Below are 12,029 nucleotides of genomic sequence, written 5' to 3' on the forward strand. Positions count from 1 at the left end.
AGTGCATTAAACTGCTTTCACCAGTTCTTGAGTTCTTTTATGCATCCTAGATCATAATCCCGGCTTTTTAATGGAAAGGACACAAGTCCAGTGTATATGTGTAGGAAAAAATAGTTAGGAATGTGTATGAGGGAAGGGAAGACTAATATATTGTATTCTTCTCAGAGTAGGACCTACGTTTCCATCCTTAAATGTACAGTATTTGAGCTTATGACTGGGGATCTCAGATTCTACCACAGTAAAAATGATAATAATAAATGATAGTGTGGTATGAAAGTGATACTGAAGGGTTTGCTGTGGCTTCATCCATGGAATATGAGCTTTTATCCTAGTACATAGGTTGTTAATATACATGACGTCATATTTGGAAATGTTTTAAATATTTACTGATGTCAGTTGATCTCTGCCAGTCTAAATATTTAGCACCTGGAATCCAGAAGTCCTGGTATCATTGTTTAACTTTTTGAACTTAGTCTCCAAAATTCTTGAAAACCATTGTTTTTCTAATTAAAGGGATTTTCTACACACAGACATCATGATTTTTGGTCTGCGATTCTCGCACCTTTTGAAAGCAGAAATAAGATTTATGTGCATCAGTAGAAGGCAGAATCAGCCATTTCTGATCACACGGAGTCTCTGATCCTGGTTTTTCAGGGCCATAAGCTATTGGACCTTGTGGCTTGCTGGTGGGACTGCTTTTCCTCCTGTTCCTTGGTGAAATTGAGGCTGAGTCAGGTTGAAGCATCAATATTTAGTCCCATGAATTTCATTTCAGCAGCTGTCCAAAGCAGCTCAATGGTTTGGAATGGTACAATAAGTACATAAGTAAAATAGATAAGTAGATAGATTCTGTTTCATACTAGGTCTCTTACATGCTTTGAGAGCTGTTTCATAGAGTGAAGTTGCCAGTTTTCAGTATCTCTTTGTTAGGATGTCCATTTCCTGACTTTTGGCTTATTTTTTAAATTTATTTTTTATTTAAGGAACTTCTGAAGCAGATGTTCTCTTCTGTCTATTAGACTTAGACATTATAATGATTGGTATGTGATACTTTCAAGTTTGTTTGCATACACTTAGTTTGTTCTGTGGGATTATAGGTGGTTAATAATTCCTGTCACCAACGTGTGGAGTGACTAAGTTTTCACAGAGAGTAATAAATAACTTGATATAGTGTGATGGAGGAAATGCTGGATCGGGAAACTGTCTTCCTTATGCTCAGCCACCCAGCTCTCTTCCTTCTTCCACCTTTTTCTTTCTTGCAAAATAAACAAGCTCTTCTGCAAGCAGCAGAACTAATAAAGTCTGGTTTCCTATGGATCTTTCCCTTTGTCCCCTAAATCCTGTCTGCTGCAAAAATTCCGGCTTTCCCATGTCCTCATGACACCAGCATTTGGTAAGAGAGAGCAGAACTGTGACTAGCCAGGAGCCACATAGGTGCTGGCTGTCCAGTCGGTACATGCCCAGTGATTACCCAGTTGAGCAATGACAGAAAGTACAAACTGAGTGTTTCTTGCCTCCTTCTCAGTATAGGTAAGTGTACAACTTAACTTACCTACTGCTACTGACTTAACATACTTCCCTTAAATTCAGACCATTACTTACTTCTATTCACTTTGTTTCAGTTGTGCTATTCTAGGTTTTGTTCTACTGCCTCCTCTATTCTCTGACTCCTCTGCTTTGTTTTGCTGGGTTTTGTCATATTTTATGGGCTACTTGAGAAAGCTCCTGTTCTTATGTCAGAGTTGGGTTCTCATTTTAATATGAATTTGTCTGTTAACTATTTATATTTACAAAGAAAGCTACCTTCACTGAAAGAGGTGAGAATAACTGTAAGTATTAAGACATTTGGAGGAAAGGAATTACAAGGATGGTATGAAGAGAATGCTAGTGCAGTGGAGTAAAGGAAAAAAAATGTTGAAAAGAGGAAATCTGATGGTAATATCTATTGCATCTTCAAGTAATGTTATGAGGGAAGTAGTGGAAACAATGGGCAAAATACTAGAAAATTCATTTTGGGAGAGTCCTAGACTGTTAGGAATGTGAACCAATTGTCTTATTATATATGTTCCATCTCTGAGTTTTACAATTAAAACCGGAAGAAACGTGAGCTAAGACAGCATTGCTCCCCCTTTTTCTACTTAATTATCTGGAAGTTTCTGCCCAAAATGTAAAAGTAATTGGGGCTACACAGTTGTAGTGGGAGGGAATGGGGAAAGAAGTGTGGAAATAAAAAAGAAAAAACTACATTTTGCAGCACAGTCATGTGCTAATAATTCAAGAAAACACTGCTTTATTCATTTTTTTTTATGGCTAAGAATTCCCTGGTATCAGCTACAGTTTTCCTATTGACTACGTAAGCCCTAGGCTTGAGAAGAGAGGCAGTCGTTAACATGGTGTAAGTATATAGCAGTGGCCGTATTGAGTGAGGCCAAAACCCTTTTTAGCCTGGTTGTTCACTCCTGAGAGTGACCAGCAGTGCAAGCGTAAGGAAGAGTGCCACACAGAGTCAGCAGTAAAGGGCGAGGGACCTGTACCTTCAGAGCAGTTAGTTTCCGTAATTAATTCATGTCTTCTTGCAACCCTTGCCTCTTCATATTGTAATACTGGTCAGGATCCTGCTGCCTATTGGATGTTAGTCAAGGAGGGCTGAGTATGGGGGAGGACCAAACCGACAGAAGTCTTTAAAAAGAGAACTTCTTACTATTGTTTCTCATACAACTTCCAAATATTGTAGAGAGAGGGGAGAAATTAGTTATATGCAGTCAGGAAGGGCAGAAGAGGGTCTTTTGTGTACCAAAGGAAACCCAAACATGCTGACGGTAGCTTTACACTTAAACCTGAAGCTATCAAGGGCTCGATTTCAGAACTTGTTCCACAGTTCAGGGCTTTGAAAACTCTCTGGGTGTAACAAAGTGCAATGAATAGGAAAACAAGTTATTAAAAAGAAGTTACTAAGTAAATTGAATACTGAGTATTTTGTATCAAGACAAATTGTAACAAAGACATGAAGCATCTCCTCATTATGGTATACTTCTGTAACTGTGTAGCTGCTAAAGTGGCAATAGAAAACAGCATATAATTATACTATATCTTACCTGAATGTTTCATTATGTACTGTAGAACTATTCACAAACTATTCTAGAAAATGAAGTGTGTTAGAATCAGAAGCTATGCTTAGGAGTTATTTGCTGAAACACAGTTTCCTGATACTGTAACCAGTTCTAATTTGTGTTTGTTTTTTTGCTTTCAACATTGTTTTCATAGGATTTTTGGCTTCTTGGAGAAACAGTAGAAAATGCAAAACGAAATAATAAAGCCTGCTAAATACTTCTCAGAAGTGGAGAAGAGTGTGCTGCTTGCATTAGTTGAAAAATACAAATATGTGCTTGAATGTAAAAAAAGTGATGCAAGAACTATTGCTCTGAAACAACGTACCTGGCAAGCACTAGCTCATGAATATAATTCACAGCCCAGTGTATCACTGCGAGACTTCAAACAGTTAAAGAAATGCTGGGAAAATATCAAGGCACGGACAAAAAAGATAATGGCACATGAAAGGCGGGAGAAGGTAAAAAGAAGTATTAGTCCACTTATAAATACTCACATCATAGGGAAAGAGAAGATTGCCAGCATAATGCCTGAGCAAATGTACTTTTTGCAGAGCCCACCAGAAGAAGATTCTGAATATCAGCCTGATGCTTCTAGTCAAGGTATAAATGTTACTGTAATGATGCAAGTAGTATTGTTTTGTATGTGATTTTGCCAGTGATTCTCTTTCAGCAGTCTAAATCTCTCCACTTAGTTGTGACTGCTGGTTATAGAAAAGTAATTTCAGAGCTATGATATTACAAGATTCCGTGTATTTCCCTAGGCCCCCAGGAGTTAAACTGAGTTTTACCCAATTTTTTTGATCAGTTTTTGACATATCTGCTACTTTGTGGCAAGTATCACAGTAGCTATCATGCTGGCTTTCCAGAGAGCAATCCCAAGGATATTTTGATCCTTTATAAAATATAATTTTGCTGGGGAAAGGTTGTCTGTGCATTAAAAAAAAAAAAGAAGCCACCAGCAGCAAATTGATACACAATTGTCTGCTGCAAGAGTTCCCTGTAGGTCTTTCCTCCTTTGTTTTCAAGGACTAAAAAGAGTACGTAGAGCCATATTTCACACTGCAATCCACACTGGAGAATGGCCTTTCTGAAAAAGTTCAGCACTACATTCTTCTTTATTTGGCAAGCATAGACAGAAGGAATAATCTAAAACCAGAAGGGAGGGTGGCTACAGCAGTTTCTTGCAAACTTTATTATGTCGGGATCACACATAGAAGGTTGTCCTTGCTCAAAAGACAACAGTAACTATGTTGTTAGATAACATTCTTACAATGTGTCTTTCATAATTCTATTTACCATAAGTAGTCATCAGGATTTGTAAAGGAATGTATTTTGAGACCCTTATTTGCAGTGGTAACTATTTTATTCCATGAGTATTTCTTTTATTTCAGAAGAATTGGCAGAACTTTCTCAAAGTTAGAATAATGTAATTTTTTCCTAAAAATATACACCACTGTGTTTACAACATGTACAGTAGCAATAAATAAGGAATAAGTAGTATTCTTCCTAGTATTCCCTCAGTCTCTTGTATTCATGTTGAGACAGCTCTTCACCTGACACTCAGATCTTTCATAAAAATATTGCAATCACATATGGATTTGGCTTAAATAGCTGCATTAAGGTTCAGCTCCAGGCTCAGCCACCTAAATTTAAGTGTCCACTTATAAATGTCTACATTCACTTTAGTATTCTGAGCTCCCGTTATACCCACGGAGGTCTATCAACAGAGCCCAAAGTGGTTCAGTTCAGGCCATTATGCCCTTAGTATTCTGTAACAGAACTGCATTATGTAGTGGCTCCTGTACTATGGTACAGAAGTACAGGGTTTAGATGCATACACCAACAGCCATATTACCACAAGTTCATGTTTCTTGAGGGGGAAGAAGGGAATACTATAATACTTTTTCCTCTTATGTTTTGCAGAGTCATTTGTTGTCTCAAATAGAGAACTTTGTGATGAAGAGAAAGAGCTGGTACATTTCCCAGTATGTGAAGGTACCTCCCAACCTGAGCCTTCGTGTTCTGATGTCAGAATAGCAGCAGATAAGAACTACAGAAGTAAAGCATCTCAGGAAAGTGCTCTGAAAAAGATGCATGAGGAAGAACATCATCAGCAAATGTCAATTTTGCAACTGCAGTTAATCCAAATGAATGAAGTTCATGTGGCAAAAATACAGCAAATAGAAAGAGAGTGTGAGATGGCCGAAGAGGAACACAGGATAAAAATGGAAGTGCTAAATAAAAAGAAAATGTATTGGGAGAGAAAACTGCAGACCATCACGAAAGAATGGCCTGTATCATCCTTTAACAGACCCTTTCCTAATTCACCTTAGAACATAAAGGGGCAGAGAGTCAGTCTGATTGAGCACATTTATGAGTAACGCGCACTAGAAAGAGGGTTTTTTAATGTGAATGTACAGTGACAGGATAGGTGCCTGGCTGATAGTGAACACACTTTGACTTTTAATGTTTAGGGAAACAGCGGTAGAGTCCACCAAGGGGAAAACTGTATTGTTCATTTGTAGGTAGTTCTGATTTGTTTAACTCTGACATGCACAGTGTTCTAAAATGTGAACGTATTTTCCCCTCTCAGAATACCCTAACATCCATTTGAAATTTAAGGTTCTCCAGGTATTCTTACACTGGGTGTTCTTAAGAAAACTTAACAGCTTTAAACATCAGGTTATAGTGTTTATTTTTATTTCTGTCTCTTCCTATCTACCATTTCCCGAATGAAGGCAAGGGTTGGAGTTGCTCTCTGCTATTGAGACAAAAGGTGATTGACAGGTATTGGTTGGATTGTTATGATGGGGCTTAGGGAAAAAAACTTGTCTCTAGTTAATATAGTTCATAACTTATTCTTCATAGAAGATGTGAAAATGAAGGAAGTAGCAAAAGGGCCACTGTAGTAACTGAGCCTTTTGCTTATGAAGAACAGTAGTATTTTCCAGCTGGCTGGCTGATTGAGAGAATGGTTGTGGGCTGGCCCTCCAGTTGTTTAAGCCTTGACCCTCAAGAAGTTGGAAAGAAGGTGACTTCTTTCTCAAAAGCCATTGTGCTTGTCCTTTCTTTTCCAGGCCCATCTTGTGTTCAAGTAGAATACCAAAATAGGAGGGTCACATGCTGCTGCCAGCGCTGTGTGCTGTTCACCTGGAGTCATTCTGAGGGGAAGAGCTTTTTAACAATTCATAAAGCTCTTAAAACGTAGTGAGCCAGCCGGTCCACTGGCAAAGTCTCCCCCTATCTCCCTATGCAATACTTAACGGCGTAGCAGCTAGCTTGAGTATTTCAACCTCTCTCTATCTAGAAGAAAAGATTAAGACTCACCCTTTTTTCCTTCACATAAGGTGGGAGGCAGTCCAAGGGAATCATTCCTGTCTTGGAGCACTGTTCTGTTTTGTTCTGTCCTGTGTGTTACGGTGGTGTGTTTCTTGCCTTTGCTGTCAGTGAGGGGTGATGGACATGATTTGTATGAAAGCATTCACATGAAGGTCCCCACAGAGTTTGGGGGTCCGGAATAGTAGATGGTAGGAAAGCACAAATAAAGATAATCCTTCCCCAGGCAATCATTTAGTCTAGTGGGGTTAGGTGGGGTTAAGAAAACATGAAATACAGAACTCCGCAAAGATTTATAAGAACTTCTGATGTGTGAAAAGCTATTTTACAGGAAGGTGTACAACCGTCATTTGAAGCAGTGAGAAAAATGAACAAAAACATAAATTTTCATTGAAAAACCTGAGTTTCCCATTATTCAATAAAGTATTTTCAAATCATGATTTGTGAGGGCAAGTCCGTACAGTAAGAAACATATTCAAATTAGAGTATGTTACAAAACATACGTTCCCAGTTACACTCCCATCTCTTCCCTGGATGTTCCTTCTGGTGGAGTGAGTTTCATTTGGTTTTGTTTGGGGTTTTTGGGGTTTTTGTTTGTTTGTTTCTTTTTCTTGAACTACTTTCCCTGCTGGTGATTCATCTTTGCAGGCACTGCCATTATCAACCACAGTACTCACTGTGGTTAACACTGTGGTGTATGCGTTGCTCCCTTCAACCTGCTAACACCAGCAATCGCAATGGGAGTGATTTATTACAACTTACTTTATATGACAGAGAAAAAAAAATTTACAGAGCTGCAGCAAGATCAAAAAAATAGGCCATATATGAAATCTGAAGACAGATCTTTTTGACAGCAAACTCAGTTTTCTTATAAATTGGCTGTATGAAGGAAGCACAGGACTTCCAAAGAAGGATATTATTATGGACACTTTTTTTTCTGCTGAATGGAAACACTATTGGAAAGTATAATAAGAGCAGAGGCAAAAGAAAGAAGTAAACAGGAGTGAGGACCTCTTTGCTCTGAGGTTGCATTCTGTGGTCTGGAAGACGAGTCAGTTATTTGAGTGGTTATGACAATTGTTCAGGCACCATCCAGAAAAAAGAATAGGAAAGACATTTGTCTTAACCAATGATGGGATTCCTTCCACACCGCTTCTAAGTGAAAGTAATTTGAAACTATGAAATTGAAACCATGTATGTTAAGGTGTCAAAAGGTGATGAATGGAGACAATTTCAGCACTGTGAAGAGAGCAAGAATAGAGAGACAATCCAGGTCTAGATAGCCCTGTGAGAAGGTATGAAATAGTCCAGGGAGAATCTCATGAAATGTGAGATAAGGGTAGTTTTGGCTCCTGAAAGTTACACCATTGCTCATGAAAGATGTTTTATTTTTATATTAAAAAATCATTTAAAATATGCATGTTTTCAGCCTACACTAAGTGGGCAACGCCTTGCATTTTGGTATATATTCTTCTGACACCAAAAGTTACAGTTCTTAGGCTGAACAATAGACCCTTTTAATTCAGCTTCTATTTAAAAGAATAAGATCACAGGAGAAAAATTAGAAAGAGCCAAGATGAAGATATGAAAGAAAGAATGATCAGTACATGCACAGAGGAAGAATGGGAATGCCACACCTAACACAAACGATACAAGATGCTTTTGTGGTACAGGTAATAGATAGCTTACTACACGGGCTTTCCCATCTGTGGTTGACTGTTGGTTGCTGTAAGGTTGGGTGATAGACAAAGAAAAATGTAAAAGATCAACAAGATGAAGTAATGTATCTCCTTGCCTGGCTTTGGCTTCTCCATCTAAAGGCTTTATAAAGTGATCGGTGTGGTGGAGTTTAAATTACTTGAGAAATGTGGCTTTTACCTTTTTTTTTTCCCAATTACTTCCTCTGGTATTAGGGTTTATCTTTTGTTTGACTTTTCTTATATGTAATATAGCCATCTCAGACAATATGTCCATTTGTTCCTCTCCCTTTTTTCCAGCTTACATCATTCAAATACTTTCATATAATTGTGTTTTCCTGTTAACCATTTGGCCAAGCTATATAGGCATTTTCCCAAGGTTTTTCCACAGATGAAACACAGCAGTATTTTAAGAAGAACATGCCTGTTCTTCTTCTCTGGATTTGTTATACAAGTTGTTGGCAAGAATGAACTTAAAAGACACACTGGTCAAAATGATCCCTGCTTAACTCCGTAAGAAAAAATATGTACCAGACCTGTAGTGGCCATTGTTCTCAGCCTCTGTGTTCGTATGAAGAGAAACAATTACCTTCTAGGCAAGGTGCGGCAAATTCCTTTATGCTCCCCAAAATGAGACAAGCCTGGCTCCAAGTGCTGTCTCCCCTTGGAGATCATCTAACTTGTTATCTGGTATAATCTTTTTTATTTGTTGATTTTTTCTCCTGGATTTCTTCCTTATGTCTGTGTTCCCCCTTGTTTTTTAACCAGCAATATGAGCAGGGGATTTCATCCAGAGCTACGTATTCTGCTCTTTCCCTTGCTCAGATTGCCTATATCACAACATTTGAGCATGAAACGGGTGCTCCTCAGTTGTCATCTTCCCCTTCCACAGAAAGCATGGTTAGTTAGCCTTTTCTCCACAGCTGCCCATACATTCTGGATTCTGTGCACATGCTCGGAAGGATTTTGAAGAGAGGTTAGTAAGGACAAAGTTCCGTATAGAGAAGAGCACTTTCTCCGTTCCAGCTCCATGTAATTCTGGGAGGACAGTCTGTGACTACAAATTCATTCATCAGGACCAGAGCTAATACAGGATGCTGAAGCTGTGTGAGTGGTACTGATTCTTCATAAATACTTGGGGTTCTGCAGAGGTGAGGTTTGGGGTTTCCTGATAACAAAGTTCATTCTTTCTAGGTAGTGGAAGAGTGTCAGTGGAAGATTTTCACAGATACTTCCTCAAATCGAGGCTCTTACCTTGACAAAGAAATAACCCAACCTGCAATCTGTTACACTACCTTCAACACCCAGGCTGCTCTATCACAGGAGCAAGGTATCTTGCTGCTTGCCCGAAACCCTCTCTGTGATGCTCCTTCCTACACCACAGAGAGGTGTTTAGCCAGGGCTGAAAGATACAGCCCTCCTGGCCAGCCATTGCTCAGAGAAGCGGTCCTTACAGGGCAGGTGCAGCTGGTGCGGCTGAGCTCAGCACTTAGACTGCAGGAGTGAAATAGTCCCATTGCAGCCCTGTGACCAGAAAAAGGACGAGTGGCTCAGGGCTACCCTTTTCTGAGTTATACCACACCTAGTGCAGCTGAGGATGTAGCCCTGAATTTTGTTTAATGCTCATTTATCTTTGTGTGTTTCCAATACCAAATCTTAGCAGTCTCCCAAGGATTTGGATTATTACATGAGTGTTTTTCAATGATCTTTTGCAGATTTTTTTTTTGCTGGTTGTAGTTACAGTTGCTTTTATGATCTGTCCTCCTCCTTCTTACTCACTTGCATTATAATGCTTCCAGTTTCGTTCTGAATCTCTGTGGTTACAGTCTGTACAACCCCACATCCGTGCAGTTTCATATCTTCAGGTATTTTTCTCATGATGGCATTAAAACGATAAACTGCTACACATTTACATATCATTACTTTGGGGGTAGGGGAATTACATGTAAATCTTAAAATAACATTTTAAATGTATTTTTTTCCAGGCAAGTAAAGTCCCTCACAAGTAGTCCTGTGATTTCATATTTTGAACTAGCTTGTTCAAAACTGTTTTTATAAGACTGATGCATTTTAGCTGTTTTCATAAGATAATTGCCTGTCTTTTCACATTATCTTTCTGTTTCTTCTCAAAGCAGCTGACTGTAAGCTCACACATCATTGCTCTTCCTGAACTTTGTCTCTAGTTAGATATTCAGAAACATTTCTGTGCAACGTAAGTACTAATGTGTACTGAAATTAATACATTTAGGCTAATAAAATAAACCAAGTAGCAAGACGATAGGATAATATGCAGTGACTGTTAATATAATTTAAAAAACATTACAGAGGACAGCTCTGTACATTTGATAGAAAGAAGACAATTTGTTGCCATCTACAAGAATAGGGTAATAATATATTTTTACAGTGAAAGCAAGCAGTGGTCTCTGTTTCCAGTACCACAGATTAACTTCTGTGCTGCTGATTTACAAGGGATTTTGCTTCTTAGATATTTTATTTTTTTTAATTTTTCTTTTTTGGTCACAGAACTACATAAACCAGCTCGATTCCCTTATATGTAAAGAAGGTGCACATAGAAACGTGGACAGATTTCTGGGCCTAAAACAAGAGCAATAAAATACAAAGTACTAGCTGTGGCTCTGAACATTTACTATTCTGGTGGTGAAGGGATTAGGCATCCCACAACATCATCAGTCATTTTTATAATGCTGAACAAATTAAAAACTTGCAAAGGCAAAAAAAATGGGCTGGTATGTTTTTCGGAGTGAGTCAGAAGTGAAGACAGCTCTTAGCTGTCCTAAGAGGTAACACTGTCACATATGTCAAACAATTCACCCGTGTGGTCTTCACCTTCCCTGATTACTGCTTCCTTTGAGACTGGACACCACTATCATTCCATTCACAGCTCCAAGTGCCTGACAATAAGAAAAGTAACAGTGTCAAGTAGGAATCCTGCCAGGGTTATTAGACCTCACTCTTTACTAAACTGAAGTTGGACAATTTTCTGAGACTGCGTTATCCAGACACGCATGCTATGCACTGCGGAAAGGCACATGAAATTTGTCCAGCACGTAGTCTGCCAAATGGCATAGGCTATACAGCAAGGAAAAGGAAAAGGTTGTCCACCACATGGCCGTGGGTTATAAAACTTATATTCATGAGGGCGTGTGCATGCATCTCACTGGATGGTCAACCTCTTTAACAGTAAGAATCAAGCAGTATTTTTGCCAAATCTTCTAATTAATCCTAGTCTAGATTTCCCAATCTGTCAAAACAGCCACAAGACTAAAACAAAAGGAAAAAAAAGAAATAAAAAAAAAAGAAGTAAGCAGTCAAAATAGCTAGAAACAATCTGTTGCCTTCCTGATGAAAAGCTGGCTAGATAAAAAGCTACGCTACATATATATATATATATATGTAGGGAAATAACTATCTAATGTAACATAAATAAAGCAAGATAGATTTTTAGATCGTCCTTATTTAATATATGTGGGGGTTTTTTAAGTGTTGATTGAGATTGTTTGTTTTCCTTTTGTTATTCAGTCCAGCTGCAGAATAGTTGTATGCTTCAGTTTCTGACCAAATGTTAGAGCACCTCATTAATCAAATTTCTTTGGCAAGAGAGTAGAAGTAGGTTTGTATTCAGCACAACTTGAGATTGATGGTATTCCACAAGTCTTCAGATATAAGAGGCTGTTCTTGGACAGCCCTGAATCTGAAACTGGCATTATACACCAATTTAGTAGTAATTTATTATTTATATGGTATTAACGAGGTGACATATAAGCTGCTCAAGCTCTGTCCATTATTTGGTCACGTACAAATCCCTTCCCTTTTCTTAGAATTATGCCCTGAAATTATGTACTAAGCCACAAATGGACCAGCTGAA

The 12,029-nt window shown here is 38.5% G+C and overlaps 1 protein-coding gene across 5 annotated transcripts in view; it reads left to right on the forward strand.

Moving 5' to 3' along the window:
* MSANTD3 (Myb/SANT DNA binding domain containing 3) overlaps nucleotides 1–10,743 on the forward strand; it is a 13,552-nt gene extending 2,809 nt beyond the window's left edge. For 3 of the 5 annotated variants that reach the window (XM_072852899.1, XM_072852902.1, XM_072852900.1), the window contains 2 exons: nucleotides 3,265–3,710; nucleotides 5,034–10,743. In XM_072852899.1, coding sequence (XP_072709000.1) covers nucleotides 3,296–3,710; nucleotides 5,034–5,443 — 825 coding nt within the window. In that variant the 5' untranslated portion in view covers nucleotides 3,265–3,295 and the 3' untranslated portion in view covers nucleotides 5,444–10,743. Of the gene's footprint in view, nucleotides 1–983; nucleotides 1,041–3,264; nucleotides 3,711–5,033 lie in introns of all 5 variants that reach the window. The other 2 variants (XM_072852901.1, XM_072852903.1) reach the window with 2 other exon arrangements.
* The last annotated feature ends 1,286 nt before the right edge of the window (nucleotides 10,744–12,029 follow it).

The sequence above is a fragment of the Ciconia boyciana genome, chromosome 2 (genome assembly GCF_034638445.1).
Source record: "Ciconia boyciana chromosome 2, ASM3463844v1, whole genome shotgun sequence".
Classification (NCBI taxonomy): domain Eukaryota; kingdom Metazoa; phylum Chordata; class Aves; order Ciconiiformes; family Ciconiidae; genus Ciconia; species Ciconia boyciana.